This window comes from Ambystoma mexicanum, chromosome 8 (assembly GCF_040938575.1).
Source record: "Ambystoma mexicanum isolate Mex_15411 chromosome 8, UKY_AmexF1_1, whole genome shotgun sequence".
Classification (NCBI taxonomy): domain Eukaryota; kingdom Metazoa; phylum Chordata; class Amphibia; order Caudata; family Ambystomatidae; genus Ambystoma; species Ambystoma mexicanum.
This window is the reverse complement of record NC_090929.1, coordinates 166,354,949-166,374,139: the sequence shown is the minus strand read 5'-3', so window position 1 is coordinate 166,374,139 and position 19,191 is coordinate 166,354,949. Positions and strand designations below refer to the sequence as shown.

At 42.3% G+C, this 19,191-nt stretch overlaps 2 protein-coding genes across 3 annotated transcripts in view; one reads left to right on the top strand and one right to left on the bottom strand.

Moving 5' to 3' along the window:
* Nucleotides 1-19,191, top strand: part of NACC2 (NACC family member 2) — a 1,346,898-nt gene that overhangs the window by 379,655 nt on the left and 948,052 nt on the right. The gene's annotated exons all lie outside the window — the stretch shown is intronic.
* On the bottom strand, nucleotides 11,359-11,718 carry LOC138471466 (uncharacterized). Its single transcript, XM_069609089.1, has one exon. It carries the CDS (start codon nucleotides 11,716-11,718, stop codon nucleotides 11,359-11,361), a length of 360 nt encoding a protein of 119 aa, XP_069465190.1.

Sequence of the window (19,191 nt, the reverse complement as noted above, 5' to 3'; positions counted from 1 at the left end):
ACTACTCCCCTGACACTGGAGACCCTAGTTCCCCTAAGAGACCGGACGTCTTTGACATCTTCAAAGGAGTCCATCGTCCAGACACTTCAACGTCTATAGTCTCCCTCAAATCTGTTCATCAACCAAAAAGAAAGATGAAAAATCAATCTGCGACCCAAATGTGGCAACGGAACCGGTTCAAGAACATTTCTGCGTAACACAAAAACTGTTAATCTGACTGTTCATAACAACACAGTGACAAAAGAATCTGTCTTCTCAAAATCAAGAGTGGTGTGCGACGACGTCAAGCAAGACGTCGAACTTATTAATGTCGAGGAGCCTTCCAGCGATATAACCGACTTAGTCAACTTATCGACGTACGATGACAAAGACCCTCAAAACGATCTAGCTCCTTCCCCTAAGCCCCCATTCGCTGACTTGTGTGTCGTTAATCTTCCAAATACACGCCCAAGTGAACCTGCTAAAGTGATCCCTTCTGAACTACCAAGAGTTTCTACCTTGACCAAGTGTCAGAGAACTTGTACACTGGTTCTGCCGCCTACTTTGGTACCTACTATGGAAAAAAGTACCACTTCACCCTTCCTAACAATGAAGGAAAAATGAGCAAAAACAGCAATGTACACAACTTCAGAAACACTGTGCGGATTCCAACCCCTTGAGGCAATTCCTGATCTATCCATTGTTAACGTGCAACAAAATCCGGCCCCAAGGCCTCAGGTGTCTGATAATCCACACATACGGGCTCCACCCCTAGAGGAGAACCATGCCTCTTACAAACGTGGGATCGCCAACATAAAGATTACAAAAAACGGCTCTCCGTTCCATCAACTGGTTTTGGAAAGAGTGGAGTCCTCGGGGGATCTAATCTTGAATCGTCACTACATAACTCAGCTTTTTCATCTGGTGCCTAGCCTGAGAACGATCTTTTCTGAAGACTTGAAAATTGTGGAATTCCACAATGGAAAAAAGAAACAACAAGGTGACACTACACCTAGCATCAAGAATCATAAGAGACATCTTGCTTGAAGCAAGCCCAGTTTTGTTGTCACTGGGCTTTGACATATACATATCTGCTGCTATGAACCCCAAGTCGGGCCCTAACGGAACCAGTCCTAAATACTTCAACAAAGGTGCATAGACCCTTGTACTGGATAAAGAACAAACACCTCAAAAGACCCGTGGGTCTCTAGCACTATCAGTCACTAACTTCACAAACAGAACTGAGGGGTCTAGCAAATTTATGGACAGTCAACAAATTAAAATAACCATTGAGGGTCTTGGAGGCATGCCTGACGCAACCAACGTCGTGGAGCCCTCGCACTGTACCCTTGATGAGGACAAATGGGCTTGGCTTGCATCGACTTTAAACGCGAAACATAGCAAGTAACGCCAGCAATCACCCGAAAAATCGTTCGCGATCCTAGGATCCTGGAATACGAGAGGTTTCTCGCATCTGTTCCATACTCCATGGATGGCCGACCTCGACTTAGCATGTTTACAAGAAACATGGCTAACGGAGTGCCCCGTTTCATCACATTTTGAGATAGCCTTAAACTCGGCGTTTAAACAATCCAAGGGAAGACCTATGGCCGGGCTTCTGATTGCTGTAAACAAAAAACATCTGGTCTCAGAATTGTGGAATCTAAAAACATCTCACCTTTTATCCAGACTGCCAAAGTGTCAATGACTGGCTTGCGCGAACCTGATTTCCTACATATCATTAACTTGTACTGGAATCCGGTCGCAACTGGAACCACTCCATTCATAGACCAGGTGACAACTATAGTGGACCCATTACTTGAGGACTGCAGCGCCGCAAAAATAATACTTTGGGGCGACTTAAACATCGACTGTCTGAGTCATGACACCAGTCAAATAATCAAACCACAAAGAGGAAAAGCAAATAACTAAGTGGCTCAATCATGGTGCTATGAAATGAACTCTCGTTAGCTCTTCTAAATGGGAATTTGTTGGGTGACTTCCCAGCTAATCCCACGTGGAGACGAGACCATCAGTTTTCTACACTTGATTATATCTTCATCTCGGAATCCCTCCAACTAAAAGCAAGTCAATTAGGGGTCACTCCTATGACCAACAGCGATCATGATATGTTGAAGCTGGGACTGACCACTCCACGTAACTAAACCCTGCCAACCTGGCCCCACACTATTTCATTTTGCTCAGGTTGGATAAGCCTAAATCTTAAAAATACTGACGTCAACAAGATTGATTCCAGCTTAAATCTAGAACCTGACATGATTGAATACCAACACCTCTTGGCCCAATTTTCCGAACACAAACCGTACCTTAAGTAGCCGAAGTTCCGCCATAAACATAAATTCGACATCCAAGTGTTACAGCATAAACGGCTGTTGCGCTGTGAGATCAGGAAACTATCTCGTGACGACCTTGGCCACTGTTTCGCAAAGAAGAAAAAGGCAATGCAGACATACAAAAACTGGAGTAAGGCCCATAACTCAGTCTTACTATAGAATGACTCCGAGGACATGCTGATGAAGCTGAAAAACAAAAACACCTCCTGAGAGTTTTGGACACTCATTAACAACACATCAGCACTGCCGGATGCGCTTCAAGTGTCAACTATATCCGAAGAAACTTGGATGAAACATTACATGGAAATCTTCAGCAAAAACAAAGCTGACGCCCTTGAAACCAACATAAGCACAGATCCCTGGGATTTAAAATTTTACAAAGCTGACATTTTGAGTTCTATCAATAAATCCCATCCCATCGAGAGCTCCGGGACCAGATGGGCTCACAAACTACACCATCAAGTTACATCCTGACGCATGGGCAGACTTCTGCCTGACATTATTCAAAAGAATAACAGCGAAACGTGCAACACCAACGTAATGGAAAAGTGCCATCATCGTCCCGATCTTTAAAAAAGGCAATCGGTCTATTCCGAAATCGACCCATTGCCCTTCTTTATGTCCTGGGAAAAATCTACGCAAGCCAACTACAACACATGCTGCTGGACTGGTTAATTGAGCATAATCATATAGACCCTCGGCAAGGAGGCTTTGTGAAAGGCGTGGGATGCGGTCTTAACACACTTTTGCTGAACCTAATGAAAATGGAATCCATTAGAACTAACACCAAAATCTATCTGGCAGCAATAGACTTCTCCCACACCTTTGACAGCGTAGACTGCGAAATTCTGTGGGACAAACTGAAAACGTGGAAATGTCCTCCAAGCTTACTTGCAGCCATCAAGGAACTCCACTCAAACACAAAGATCTTAATTCGACTGGACCAGGGTAGGACTCTGTCATCCGCAACAAACACCTTTAAAGGTGTGAAACAGGGTTGCCCCCTGGCGGCCATCATTTTCAATCTTTTTATTTCAGATATTGGAGTTACCCTTAACGAAGCGGCCACATTTCCCCCCAAAGATATATGGGTCACATGTCGGTTGGCTTATTTATGCGGGTGACCTGATCATTTTAGACGTTACGCCTATCGGGCTACAACGCAAACTTGTTGCCCTTGAAACATATGTTGCCAACAACGGCATTTGCATCAACAAACAGAAATGCGAAATATTGATACTTCGGAACCTGACAACTCAAAAACGCGAATTTAACAAACAGGCTTGATATCTTGAAAAAACAACTCTAAAACATCTCCCACCATTAAATATCTGGACATGTTGTTAAGTTACAACAGAAATGATGAACCTTGGGTTGCAGTAACAAAAACCAAATGCAGACAACCGGCTTGCCAAGCTGCATTCATCAATAAACAATTTGGAAAATGTTCCATAAAGGCAATTGTGGCCTTCTACTGTCAAAAAGCTGTGCCCGCCCTCATCTACGGAGCTGAAAACATGATCAGATGTTCATACGACTTATGGAGTGCATTGGAGAACATCTTTTGGACTCGAGCTTTACATCTTCCGAAAGGTTGCCCAACCTCCAACTTAAGGTATGAACTGGGCTTGATATCCATACACGCCAGAGTGTGATGGAATTTACTAAATCTCTATAGGAAGACTATTCTAAAGACTCCAGCCGAACAGTTCAAAATTCTGCACAATCCAAACGACGACTTGGGCTACACAGTGCTCTCTATGTGGTGCACCTTATGTCGTGAAGTACATGAGGTGAACGACATCCAGGTTACCACATTGCTGAACAATCCAGAGAAAACGAAGCAAAAGCTATGGAGAGCAGATTGGCAACAAACCTGCGCAGACCGACTTAGTTCTCGTCTAATGAAGGACACTCCCCTGAAGTACGAGCCTGTAACCATCTGCAGCCGTACCTGCTCCAATCGCCTGATCAAGGATCGAGATTACTTCTCTTACAATTCAGACTAAACCTCTTCTCCACTAAAGACCGCACTAGAACTTGGAACAAAAGCGAAAAAGTAAACATAACCTGCCGTCTTTGTGACCAATCAACTGAGTCTCTGAAACACCTGACTGTTCTGCCCAACGCTTCGAAGCCTAAGAACTCATTTATTTGGCACAATTTTTTGAGGGCGTCAAACTTACTGTGCTGACGATTGGGGGCAATCCATGTTCGAATGGGTCAGACCGAAAACTCACGCACGGGCTTGTAATGTTTCTGAAAGACTTAAAAATCTGCCTAGACAACCTGGACCCCTCTTCCTAAGAACCACCCAAGGTTGTCTCTAGGGTCTGCTTTCTTTTCTGCCAGGACAACAAATGCCCATGAGAAACTATGACACTGGATGACGACGATGTGGAGTGCCTGTGTTGTCTGTCATGTCTGTAACATGCTTCGTTTTCTCTTTTTTTAAAGGTTTTTTTGAAACCAACAAAAATAAAAAACATTTAAAAAGTGACTGCTTTTAATCTGCGTGTGTTGGAGGAGGAGGACTTGCAGCAGGCATCGCAAGAAGGGAACGCCGTGCAAAAGTGAAACCTGCTTTCCTGCAGTGCTTGCAAAATCAATTGGAGAAGGAACCCAGGAAGAACACCATCCAGTCAAAGGTTGCCAATCCCCCCTGAATGTCTAGCCCAAGATTTACTGCATCAACGTGCAGTACGTCAGTGCCACCTGTACATCTTTGTAAACAGTGCACTCAGTCTATATGGAGGAAAATCTGTGGGTCGCCCTCATTGACTCTGGCATCTTGAAAACAGACTGGTCATCAACAGCGAAGAGTACGCATTCCATCAGCCACACACATGCTTGATGTCTATCTGCTGGTCACTTCACCTGTGGGAAGGGATCATAAACCAGAACAATATTGCTTCAGCAAGTGGTCTGTCCAGCCAGCAGCAGTTATGTGAGCTGCTGTCGAATCGCTAAGCTGCTCCTACCGGCGTGCTGTCGGAGAGAGTTGCGGCTGGGGCAATTATCTCTGTCTGCAGGAGTACCTTTGTAGTGCCACATATTGACATTTATAAAAATGAACAGTCACTTCATTGTCAAAGAATGTGGTATGATATATTTTGTTAATTTGTTTTTAAATTCTGCATTATTGGTCAACATGTACCTTAAACACATTTTTTAATAGACATAGAAAAATCGAAGAACGGCACATTTGTTAAAATATAAAAATAGATTCAAGATACAATATCGATACAAAATATAAAAGCACTAGTTAAGAATACATTGCAAAATACTTTTCAACATTCATTATAAAATCTTATAAGCCTTTCATTTGTTAAAAATACCCAGATTACATAGAGGTACAGGATCAAGGAAGGTCAGAGATACGATTATTAATACATTTCCAAATATAAAACACAGTGGCCAGAATTGCAACAGATTCTGTGCCTATGATGGTGCTCCAGAATTGATCTCCCTCTCTCTGTTGCGAGTTTGCCAGGAACTGCACATAGCCCTTATTGTAATGATTAAACACCATTGGCCTCTGAGTTAATACATGACGGGCCGTCTCTATTTCACTTCCACACATAAGACAATTTTTTTTTTCATGGGGGATCTTTTCCCACCTCCCGTATGCTCCAGCATGGGTAGTATATTGAATCAAAGATAAGTAATACATTTACGGATCAGAATTGGACAATGCTTTACAAGGTAGCTGTTGGGATGGAGCCCTCTGAATGCTTGCTTACAGTATTCCTTGTACATTGATTTGGCTGCCAAAGAATCCAAATGGCTGGAGACAGCTAGGCGTTTGGTCCTCTTTTTTTAATACTTATAGTCAGTTAGGGTGGTCTCTCAATTCACCTGGAAGGTAGATTTATCTTAGCCATGTGCCCTGTTGCAGTTTGCCTCAGCCCTTGTAAAAATTTGTTACTACACCTTATGCCATCTAATAGGGCCAGATAAAATTAGAGGGAGTCTGGGGTTTCCGCCGCTAGGCAGATAGTATTATAGAGTTGGCACAGTTGAGTTAACCAAACAGTTCTCAGGGATCGTAGGCCCAACTCACATGTGCTTGCACTGGCATTGATTGTGGGACTTCTCAAATTGATCTGAGTATTTTACCCTCAAGTTTGTCGGGCCTTGTTCTCTTATTTTCCGGGAGTATGACCAGCCCATAAAGTATGGCTGGGACAATACTTTTGCTACATAGGGCTACTTGGCCCTCCAGGTTGTTTCCACCCTTTATGCGCATGATCTTTTTATAGAGAAGCCATTTTTTCATCACCTTAGAGGTCATCATGTTAAAATAATAATCGCTAGAAGGTGATTTACAAAGGTGGAAACCCAGATAGATCTATTTATCCACCACTTCCACGGGGGTTCCATTCAGATACCATTTGTAATTACCTGGTTTATGTCGGTTACCCAATGTCATTATTTTGTTTTTTCTAATATTTATCTTTGTTATTTGCCTGGAAATACTTTTCAATAGCCAAGATAGAGCCTTGGAGACCAATGGCCATTTAGTCCAATAGAATTGTATCGTCAGCGTAGCTGAGCTAAATTGTACCTCTTTGGGGCCAAGCTTGGAAGAAAAGCTTCGCGCAGTTGAGATGGCCTCCGCCATATTGCTCACGTACAAATTCTACAAAAGCTGTGCAAGTGCACATCCTTGTCTCACAACTACATTCGTTTGAATGTCATTGGTAATCGCTCCTTCATAGTTCAATCGAATAGCAAACACTGTTCTCAGAATCCAAAAGAGAAATAAAAAAACAGCAGAGTGCCATTCATGCCCCAACAGTCTAGCTTTTCCCATAGTTCAACGCTCTATAATAATCAATGAAACGTGTGTGTGTGTGTGTGTGTGTATATATATATATATATATATATATATATATAGTTTTTCATTGTGCGTTCTTTTGTTATTCTCAGAAATGAGATATTGGAGAATACTAATATTATAGAAAGTATTAAAGCCACTTCTGATTCCAGATTGGCAGGGGAAAGGCTCTCTGCTTCTATGGACCATTTTGTCGCCTTCCTCAATAAAATACTGGCAAAGATCTTCTGACTTGCATCAAGCATCGGCAGGAGATAATCATAAGGGTTGGCTCGAGAGCCCCTTTTAAAAACTGGTATTAAAATGGCCCTTTTCCATGACTGGGGAATTTTGCCCTCATCTAAGATTTTGCCAATCAACTGTTCGAATGTATGAGCCCAGAATCGCGGGTTTGACTTATATACAGCGTTTGCCAGAGAGTAAGGACCCGGCGCGCGAGAGTTCTTTAAAGATTGAATGATTAGTTAGATATTTTCCCACCCAAAATCCTCATCGATTTTAGGACGGGGTACATATTCAGAGTGGGTCTTGTCCTGGGCTGAAACATCATAAAACATGTTCCTAATAGTCACTTGACTGACTCACCAATCAGGCATAATTGTTTAGAAATCTGCGGGCCATTTCCCAAAACCTTTTGTCATCCACGATACTAATGAGTTTGTAGAGGGTGAGCAGTTAGCCGATTTAAGTGATGCTTTATGGTTTTTTTACCCAATTTCTGTACTTTGTTTTCATCACAGCCTTCAGCTGTTTTTTATCCAGATCAGAAATGCTGTTATTTTTATCGACTGCTCTTTGAAGCTTTCTCAGTTTATTTTTTTCTGCTGGGATCTCAGGAGATTGTGTCAGGGACTTGGACAATTTAGGAAATATCTGAACCTGTGAGTTGAGCCAGTTCATAAATGGCGGCAAGTCCCAATTATTGTTTCTAAGCCAATTGACCGTGGATTCCTTAGGATTATTTATGAAGTTGCTCATTTTATTAATGCTCTTGGCAGAGATGCGATTTCCTGTAGGATTTATATTGACCTGGAAATGTATTTTATTGATCCTATGTGGATTCGGCAACCGATAGAATGATATATATAGATAGCCAGCCCGAAGTGCACCCAAGTGTACTGTTGTGCTGGACATGCTGCCCGGGGTTCCCTGGCTTCCTGGTTCTGTGGAACTGTCTCCGTCCCCAAGAGGAAGAATTACAGCCTGTCGAAACGCGGCGGTCATGGGGAATGAATGACTGTGGAATCTGCGCTCTAAAACTCTCAAAGCCTCTGCTGGCCCCACCCACCAACTCCGCAAACTCCTATATCCTCTACCTGCACGTGCACCAGCGCGCGCGCACCCGAAGTGCACCCGAGTGTACTGCTGTGCTGGACATGCTGCCTGTGGTTGCCTGGCTTCCTGGCTCCGTGGAACTGCCTCCGACCCCAAGAGGAAGGATTGCAGCCTGTTCAAACGTGGCGGTCATAGAATCTGCGCTCTAAAACTCTCAAAGCCTCTGCTGGCCCCGCCCACCAACTCTGCTAACTCCTATATCCTCTACGTGCATTTGCCCCAGCGCGCACGCACCCGAAGTGCACCCGAGTGTACTGTTGTGCTGGACACGCTGCCTGTGGTTCCATGGCTCCATGGAACTGCCTCCGACCCCAAGAGGAAGGATTGCAGCCTGTTGAAACGCAGCGGTCATGGGGAGTGAATGATTGTGGAATCTGTGCTCTAAAACTCAAGTATTAACTTGTATTTAACTTTCACTTCACTTCTTCTCCATTCGAAACACCCCACCTTGTCTTCTATTAAGCGAGCAATCCTTGTGTTACTTTACTCTTAGAGCCTCCCGCTGGCCCCACCCACCAACTCCCAGAACTCCTATATCTTCTAGGTGTGCGCGCACCGGAAGTGCACCCAAGTGTACTGTTGTGCTGTTTGGGTGTGCGGGGGAGCGATGGGCTCGATGTTGTATTTTCTTTGATACATGTAAAACTCAACTCACGGAAGTATTATAAACAATTGTTGAGTTTATTTGGAGGAGCCCCCAGGAGGCCAACCTTCTTCAAAGCAACATCTTCGTGTATCGTTCCATCAACATTTTGGAACAATACACGAAGACGTTGTCAAGGATACAGAACGCATCTCTGTATTTGAGCAGAGAATGATTTACAATATAATACATAATATCACCACATCTTCCCCTCTAAATAATTATAAAAATGTATATGATATAATATTGCTTTTAACTTACTAGTGTCACACCTTAAAATAACTGTAACAATATATGCAATTTCTAAACTTTGAAGTCATACGTAAAAAGGATACATGGGGAAGATTCCATGTTGCACCGTCATATAAATACAAATGGTCCATGTTCTGTGAGCTCTCACGTTCCTCAATAATATACATAGTCCTGGTTATAGTTCCACACTCTTTTTCTTTGTCTTGATAATGGCTGACTATTCTTGATTCTTTTCTCTTGTGGACCTTCCTTCGCTATCTTTCCTTGAGTTTTTCCTTTGTACATCAAACTTGTTTCATTGAACTTATCGTTGAATGTTTCCCCATACATGTTCTGTTCTTTTTCATTTCTCAATACTTCCTCCTCCTATGCTAGTATTATATCATTACACGACCACTTCTTGCCGTCCTCTAAGATCACAGATTTTTTGGAACATTCTATCACTCTTTGAGGACGACGGAATTTTGATTCTCCTTTCATTACACGTTTGGGTTCTCTCACTCTCACCCAATCGCCTTTCACAACTTTACTCTCTTGAACATGTTTCTGCTTGTCGTAGTATTTTTTGTATTCCTCTTGTTTTCTTTTTACTTTATTGACAATTTCTTCCAAATGTATTACTTTGTTTCTCTTACTCATCATCCAAGCCGGCCTAAGTCTGTTTATAGATATTCTTCCTCTCATCAGCGTGAATGGTACTTCTTCAGTCACTGAATGTGGTGTAACCTTATACGTGTTGAGTGCTTCCTTGAGCGTCTCCTTCCACGGTAGACCGTTGACTATGGCCAATTGAATAATGCCCTTTATGAAGCGATTCATTCTTTCCACTAAACCATTCGCTATGGGATGGTACAGGGCCGTTGTGTTATGTTTAATGGCTCTATCTTTCAAAAACTTTTGGCCTTCCAGAGTCATAAATTGAGCTCCATTGTCAGATATAAGTTCTTGTGGTTCTCCTTTCCTGTTGAAAATTTCTTCCAGAAACTTCATAACTTTGACAGCCGATACTGAGTCATTCACAATACCACATTCTACCCACTTAGATGTATAATCAACCAATACAATAAAGTAAACTTTTTGTGGTCCCAATGTTTCATACGGTCCAGCTATGTCAATTGCTAGTTTTGTCCGTACTGTACTGGAAATTTCTACTGGCTGCAATGTTGTGATATGTGTCGATTTGCTTTTGTCACTTGCTGCGCAGGCAGTACAGTCTCTGACAATAGTCTCCATTTCATCCCACATGTTAGGCCACCAATAAGCTTCTCTTACTCTTCTCTTGGTTAAAGTTCTACCCACATGACCTTCATGAGCAATGTCCATAATTCTCTTCCTCATATTAGCTAGAGGTATTATCCGATCACCTCGATAAATACATGTACTATCACTTGATAATTTGTTTCTGAATTTTTCCCAAGATTTGATATCCTCCTCTGTATCTTTCCAACCACTTTCAATGGCTTTTCTCAATAGATTTTGTTCAGGGTCTCGTTCTCTGGCTTCCACCCATTCTACTTTTGAAAAGCTTGGATGCACATGTGCTATTATGCATTCCATGTTTTGATCTTCTGTTAGTTCTTCTTTATCCTCACCATCGGTTGCGGCACTCTCACATGGTAAACGAGAAAAACAATCCGCTACTACATTGGTTCTTCCAGGGGTGTATTTTATGTTCACGTTAAATTGCAGGATGATCAGTGTCCATCTCCTTATGCGTGGGGACGTCATGTGAGGATTTTTCGAGTTCAAAACATGTATGAGAGGCTTATGGTCTATTTTAATGTCAACTGGAATGCCCCAAATAAGTCCTTTGAAGTATTCTAATATCCATTTGACACCAAGGGTTTCCTTCTTTATGGCAGAATAATTTTTTTCAGCCCCTCTTAATGTTCTTGAAGCAAAAGCAATGGGAACAATTTCACCTCCTTGTACATGTTCTAGCACACCACCAAGACCTATGATTTAATCATCTCGAATTCTCTCTTGCATTCTTCAGACCAATCAAACTGTATTCCTTTGCACATCAGGTTTCTCATATTTTCAGTCCTATCGGAATAGTGGTCTACAAATTTCGAGTAATATTCTGTTAATCCCATAAAACTCTGAAGTTGGTCCTTATTTTTGCGATCAGGAATCCTAAGATTGGTGTCAACCAATGATTCTTTAGGTTTTATCCCATCAGCATTTATGCGATGACCCAGGTAGGTTACTTCACTTCTCTTGATTTTGCACTTTTCAATCTTGAGCATCATCCCTTTCTGCTGTATAATCTGTAGTACACCTAACAATTTTGTCTCATGTTCCTCTTCAGACATTGCAGATATCAAGATGATATCTTGGAAATAGTGTACTCCCTGAAGACCGTCAAACAAATGATGCATTAACCTTTGTTTTCTTGGGGCAGCTCTGATTGCATCCGGGGACTCCCTCCTCACGAACAAGTCCTCGTCGCCAATTGTTGTATTTTCGTTAATACATGTAAAACTCAACTCACGGAAGTATTATAAACAATTGTTGAGTTTATTTGGAGGAGCCCCCAGGAGGCCAACCTTCTTCAAAGCAACATCTTCATGTATCGTTCCATCATTTATTCTGGAACAATACACGAAGACGTTGTCAAGGATACAGAACGCCTCTCTGTATTTGAGCAGAGAACTATTTACAATATAATACATAATATTATCACCACACTCGACTCCCTTTTTTGCTGCGGGTTGTATGCCGACTGCTCTGGTAATTACACATATCTTCATTTTGTAGATGGTAAGCGCGCTGCGCATGGAAATCAATCGCAATCCTGATAGAAATCACGTTAGTACGGTAGTGCGGCTAAAGCACAGTGGCCGCATAAGCACGCAGATATATGTGCCCCTTTGACAGTTAGAATTTCGGTCTCTGTTTCGCCTGGGGAAGCTCTGAAATTATATCCCTTACGAACGCAGCTCCTTAGCTGCTCTCCTGATGGAAAGCCTTTAACTGTTGACTAGAAGCAGAAAGACCGCACAGTGTCATTGACGGCCACGCTAGGCTTCCTTCTGTTAGATGAACTGCTAAACGATAGTATGGTAGGCAGTTTTAGAAGTGGTAAAATCTGCAAAACACAAATTAAAGAAAACACGTAATGCATAACTGCACTTATGAAACCACAGACAAGATATCAGTAGACGATAGTGCAATCATGATGCTCCCCCAATCACATCCTGTAAACACTACATAAAATGAAGCAGCATATATTATTGCCCAGAGAAAAAAGGATGCAGGAATTGTCCAAGATGTGGCTTTTTCTTTTATGCATGCACAAATACATGCACCTTTTGATAATGGACGAGGGGGGCATTCCTTCCCTTTAAAAGAGGCCTATGACTCTGACCTCTCTGTACAAAATAGTTTCCTTAGCATACAGGAGAATGTACCACACGTGTGTCCTAACACATCTCTCCCAGAAACACAAACTCATTCCATCTTCAATGTATCCATGATAGCTTCGGCTGTTATGGCGCAGTTGGGAAAACGAATACGACTCTCTTGGCCCACCCACAACGGTGACTGTGGTTGGAGGAGGCATTGATAATGTGCATCTGTACAACAACAGGCACAGAGAGCGCAGCAAGTCAAATAACACTATGCCCGGTGGGGCTGGTAGTGTCTTGCACCTGCCCGCACCATTAAGTAAATGTACCCTTCCTAATGAATCTCATGACTCAAACGTAAACCTGGACTCGGTTCAGGCTCCTCGGGGCTGCTCTAGTCCTATGCATTCAAAACAGGTTCCTCCAACCACACACAAAGCCTCACACATTTCATTTTTGGGTAACTCACCATCCTTGCATGATATGGAAAGTGCTGAATTGTCATACCCTGTAATATCACGCAAACAACATTTATTAGATAAGAGTCATGAGTGAAAGCATTTTGAAATAAGAGACCTAAAACGTACTTCATCAGACCTACTTGCAAAAATCAACAAACTAGAAGGCTTCATGTGTGGTAAGGCTTCTGTTAAGATTTCTAATGTTGATAATGATGCAGAACACTTTATTACGCCTCTAAGATCTCAAGATTCGCAAACCATTGGATTTTTTGTATGTACAAAATCTACACAAACTAATATCTCTGAGAAACAAAGCATGTCATCTAGTCGGTCTTACGCTCAGGCTCTGATTGCTCCACTGCATACTCAGCAAGTTGGTAAAGAAGACGAAATTGCTACTTTATTATCAAATGTTGACAGCATACATGCAAAAGTAAATAAACTTGAAGCCATGATTGCACAACTCTCTACTAAAGCCATGAAACCAATTAAGCATGAAGGCCTACAGGACAGAGACAAAGTTGGAATGTCCACAAGTGATAATCCGGACAGTCCCTCGGCATTAACGAATTTGAAAAGGAAGAAAGTGGGGTTGTGGGACATGAAGTTGCGCATGAAACTGTGAGTGAGTGTACTGAAGAGAATTCCTCTGGGTGCTTCCTATCACACAGAGATAAACGATTGCATGAGAGCAAGCAAAAGAGCCCATAGGAAACTTCAGCACAATGAGGGTGGTAAAAAAAACAAAAAATCGTTTCCCTCCCAAGCTAAAAGGGCATAACTCGCACATTAAAAATATCTGTAACTTATCAAATGAAGACGGCATGTTAGATTTGGACCAATTAGACGAAGAAAGTAGAACGGCGCTCCAAATGCACGATCCACTCCCCAAACTCACCACCATTACTGACAAAAAAAATGACGAAAAAGAAGAACTTGTTAGCACTGATGGTGATAATGTTGGAGCAGTGGAAACTAACAACACTGCTGGGGTAGTGGAAACCAATGACATTGCAACATCGGTAATGCATAGGGCTCCTATTACGGGAATCGAAACCCTCAAACAGTCGCAACTTTCCTCTTTCTACCCACTTACAAAAAAAAAACAAAAAACAGAATGATCTGGCGCTTCCAAACAAGGTATCCACGAATGGGGCTATGTTGGCTGTTATTGAAGGACCTCTCATCCTTCCCATGACAAAAGATAAAAGCAATGACAATTTGCAATCACACTCGCTCCCTTACACTCCATCGAGTGAAACTGACAATAAGGCACTATCTAATGGCAAAGGAGAAAACGTACCAGATCATTATGGGTCTCCCTTCACACGGGAAGAGGAGCAGGTGAATCCACCTGAAATTTCGGCCACTAAGAATAGTCCAGATACCATCAACATCATCGGATGGTTGATCGATGGTGCCATAAATGGAAGAAGCAGACTTAATCGCTCCTATATCTTACAATTCTTCACTCTCATTCCTACAATGAGAATTCTCCCTTCTGAGGACATTGATTGGATACAACTAATATTAACAACAATTGTATGCTATGCCAACTGCATTCGGTAATAACTAAAATTATATGGGAGCATCGACTGGACAATTAAGATTAAGAGTGCACTGATTCAATTCGATCGAAGCAGCAAATACTTTCTTAGAATTTCAGCACAAGCCACAGAAAGAAGTGATGGAATCATTGCCATCCAACTCCATTTTGAATCCCATAAATGATACTGCTATTGCACAGTTTGCATCCTTAGCCTCGGTCATTAAAGACTGGTCTTGGCTTGTGCCTCTAGTGAACAGCCTAAAGGATGCCAAGGCCTCCACCTCTTCTATGTAGCAAACATGCCCTGGCAGTAACATCATGGAATTCTTGTGGTTATAATAACCTGAATGCATGGCTTAACTCTTCTTCCTTTATCGATCAGACTTCTATCATCATGTGCCAAGAAACGATGAAGCTGCAAAAAACCTATGTAAATGGATTTATGTCTTACTCGGTTAAAGCAAAAGGGAGGCTGCACGGGAAGGCCGTGTGGAGGCTTAGCCATCTTTGACAATAATAGCTTGAATGTATTTTCTAAAGTAGTGGCTGAAATGGAAGACGTTCTTGCAATCAAAATAACTTTTGTGGATGCTAATAGTGCTCCCTATATAATAATTACTTTATATTCGAATTACAGCTAAAAAACGCTCTATCAAATATTTGCTGTTGGACACAATACTTGAAGATGTGTATACCATCAACCATCACTACAATATCATAATAGGAGGTGATTTTAATGCATGCTGCCTTTCGTAGGCACGGACGTGGGCAGCGCCTTCCTGGTGCTGGCCCACTTACCATGCGGGTGTTGGGGGTGGGCCACCGAGTCCCAGCACAAAAGGGACCCAGACTTCTGGGCGCCCAAAATGGCAAGGAGGTGACAGAGGCAGGTGACAACAGGTAGTCCCTGACACCCCACATCAAAGGCCCCGCTCCCATCCGGACGGGTGCGGAGACGAGGGACTTTTTGATGCATCAAAGGGGGCTACCTTGCCCTCAGGCCAGTTTTGGCCCATAACTAAGGCGGGCTAGGCAGCCCCCAGTCATCTGCTTCCCTGTCTTGGCAACGACTGGAGCTGCAAGACAGCAATTAAAAAACCCTCCCTCCCTCCCTCCCTCCCTCCCACCCTCCCACTAAATAGTGTAATATTGACGTATAATCGGGGATCAAATAGGACAGGTACTAACGGTAAAATAGAAAAAGCCTCAAGATAGAACAGGCACCAAATTAACAGACATAGGGTCACCGGAACGGGCAAACTAAAGAAGTCATCATAGAACTCAATACATCTAAATAAGTATCTAAATCACAAGGGCAGGTTGTCAAATCTTGGTGAATTGTGATGAATGACGAAGCCTAGGAATGACCCACCAAGGAAGGATAGGCTCCAAATAACCTAAAAGGCAAACGCCTCATAAAGCAAATCAAGTAAATAACCAAAAAGGACAGGCTGCCAAACTTGAAGTAAGTTGATGAAAGGCAGAGCTCAAGAATCTATCACTGAGGATAAGAACTAATAACGCCTCACATGGGGTGCTTATTAATTTTTTATCCTGAGGTGGATTCTGGAGCTTTGGCTTGCCTTCAACAGGCTTTCAGTTTTGGGGATTCTTATTCTTGCACCCCTTGTGGGAGGCGTTTTGCCTTACCCCACTGATATAGTCATTCATTTTTGCTCTCTGATCCACTTACGCAAACCTTACCCAAGGCAGACAGTGAGCCACCTGAATATGACTGGATAGCTAGGAGTAGAGGTAAAAGATGGAAAGTCTTCCTGGAGCAGTGGGACATTAATTTTTTGGACTTTAGTCTTCAAGCTTTGCCATTTACGTGGCACTGTGGTGCTAAATCCTCATGTATAGACTATTTCGCAGCCTCAGTGCAATTACTGCCTACCAGTATTTACCATAAATCGACAATTGGGAGATCATATAATTACCTCAACCAGCATCGATGCCAATTGTTCCTTGCTTAAGACTGAACCAAGGCTGAAACTATTGAAGATTGATCGCCCAAAGTTGTCGATTAGATGGAGCTCCTATTTATGAAAAAAAGAATCGCAATGATCCCTAAAGAGATCAGTTATATTAATCTAAGATCATCTAGTAAACTAAGTACTCAACAAAAATAAGTAAGTAATCGAATAATGACAAATATGCTGGCAAAATTAAGAGAAGAATATGCACATAAGTGCCCTGACAGAGTATGCCCCGACAATCCTGAGGTCCACGCTTCAAAACAGCATAAAAACAAGCTGCTTCGCAAATTGAAAACACTCCACTTGTCCACAGTGGAATATATGAAGAGGAAGAAGGCCATCTGCAACACACACAGAAATAAATGTCTTCTTATTAAGCACAGGCTCTACATTGCAGATGATCAAAAGATAATTGAAAATCTGTGTTCCAACAACAGAAGATCAGTGTGGGCTATATTAAGAACTGTTTCTCCCAATCAAGTAGATAATTTAACATCTTCCATAGCTGCAAGAGTCTTGTCTTGAGTAAATATCCTAATCCAAGAAATATTATTAAACATGTTGAGATGAAATCTGATGTTTCCTCTATCATTTGAAACAAACTTTGCGAAACATGAAAACGTTATGTACTTCAATGCCCAGAATGCCTTTAGTACTGAGACGAGGAAGAAGAAACAAGAGTTAATGAGGATCACTGGTCAGGCTAAACAGAATGTGCAGTATAGTTATTCTAATTCTGTACACCTGAGCGGGACATTTAAATGGGAAGCATAGCCGCAGCTGAAAAGGAAAGCAGGAGTGAAGCAGCGAAGGAGATGGAACGCAGCCAGAGTGGCAGGCAGAAGTTGCAGTAGATGGAGAAGTTGCAGGAAACTGCAGCGTGTGCGCAGCTGAAGTGCAGGCGCCGTCCGAAGTCATCATAGTAGAAGTAGTAGTAACAGGAAACTGCAGAGTGTGTCCAAGGGAAAGCCCAGCAGAGAAAGGGAAGTGTTCCCGAGAGATGGATGACCGCTAAAGCAGACTGGCTCACCTGACAACCCCATGGAGTCTGGAGCGCTCCCGTGAAGCACCACATGAGCAGCAGCAACCACAGAAGAGCTGTCGGCAGCATCGGCGGCCAGAGAGGGTCTGACGATTACCCAAGGTCCCAACTGCAGAAGAAAAGCACCACAGACCTGTGATATCACCCAGAGGCACATAAAGAAGCCGGTGAGTTTACCTGAAGTGAGAGGCAACTCTGTGGCTCTCCATAAGGGACAAGAGAGAGAGAAGGGCGAACAGTGTACATTTCCCCATACCTGCGAAATCAGTTTGTGGAAACTTGGAACCTGCATTGTCAACAGCCAAGAATATATAAAGCAGAGGGAAAAGGTCGAATAGGGTGCAACTTTCCTCAAATGGGACATCGGTTTCGGAAAACTTGGAACCCGCATTGGCAACAGCCAAGAAAATATAAAGCAGAGAAAGAAGGCAAGAAGGGTGCACATCTCGTCACCTGGGACATCATTTTTGGGAAACCTGGGACCTACATTGCCAATACCACAGAGGGAAAAAACCTTTGAGAGTTGTGTGAATTTAAAGCCCATTCCTGGCAGGAGAGTAAACCAGGAAAGGAACAGTTATTTCTAAACCGCAAATATTGTGGTTATAAAGAAGAGCATACATTAAGTTGATTGCATTCCTGGCAGGCGAATGATCCGGGAAGGGAATATTTGTCTTCAAGTAGAAAACTTGGTTGTTGTAAGGAATACTGCATGGAGAAGATATTGACGTTATAATTGCTTTATGCTTTTGACAATTTAGCATGCAACAAGATACCTTTTGGTGTGCTAACCTGACAAAGACATCTTATGAAAAGGAAAGTTGTGACAATTTACTAAGTCATCATTTTTGAAGCAGGAAAACATTTGCTGGAAGAAAGTTGTGTTTTGTTCTAAACAAGTGTTTTATGGAAGGGACATTTCTTTGCTTTGTCCATTTGGAAGAAGGGTTGAATGAGAGAAGCCTTTTCCTTGGGCTGAATAGAACATTGTTGACACAGAACTTTGGTAAACGTCTTCCTGGATTGATTCAGGGGAAGCGAGACAAACCCTGGTCACAAGGAATTCTCTGTGGGAAACTTAAGTTTGAACTTTTTCATTGTTTTGAAATGAAAGCCTATATATTTACCTTTTTGTATTTGGATTGTGTATGTTGAGCCTGACTTTAGTTTTAGTTTGCTAGGTAGAGACATTTTCTCTAGAATAGGGACAGATGGGCGTTTCTTACCCCTATTTTATTTTTATAAATATGGCAAACTTTGAGAAAACATCAGCGTTGTCTTTCTCTCATTTCTGACCCCTCACGCACACACCATTGTGAGATAGTGTTTTATGTTGTATATATGTATCTGTTATTATTTGTATATCTCTAATAATTAAATGTTAAGTAGGGGAATGCATACAGTTTG

Bases quoted from the DNA above. Each gene is read 5' to 3' on its own strand.
- LOC138471466 (XM_069609089.1), bottom strand. From the start codon at position 11,718: ATGTCTGAAGAGGAACATGAGACAAAATTGTTAGGTGTACTACAGATT.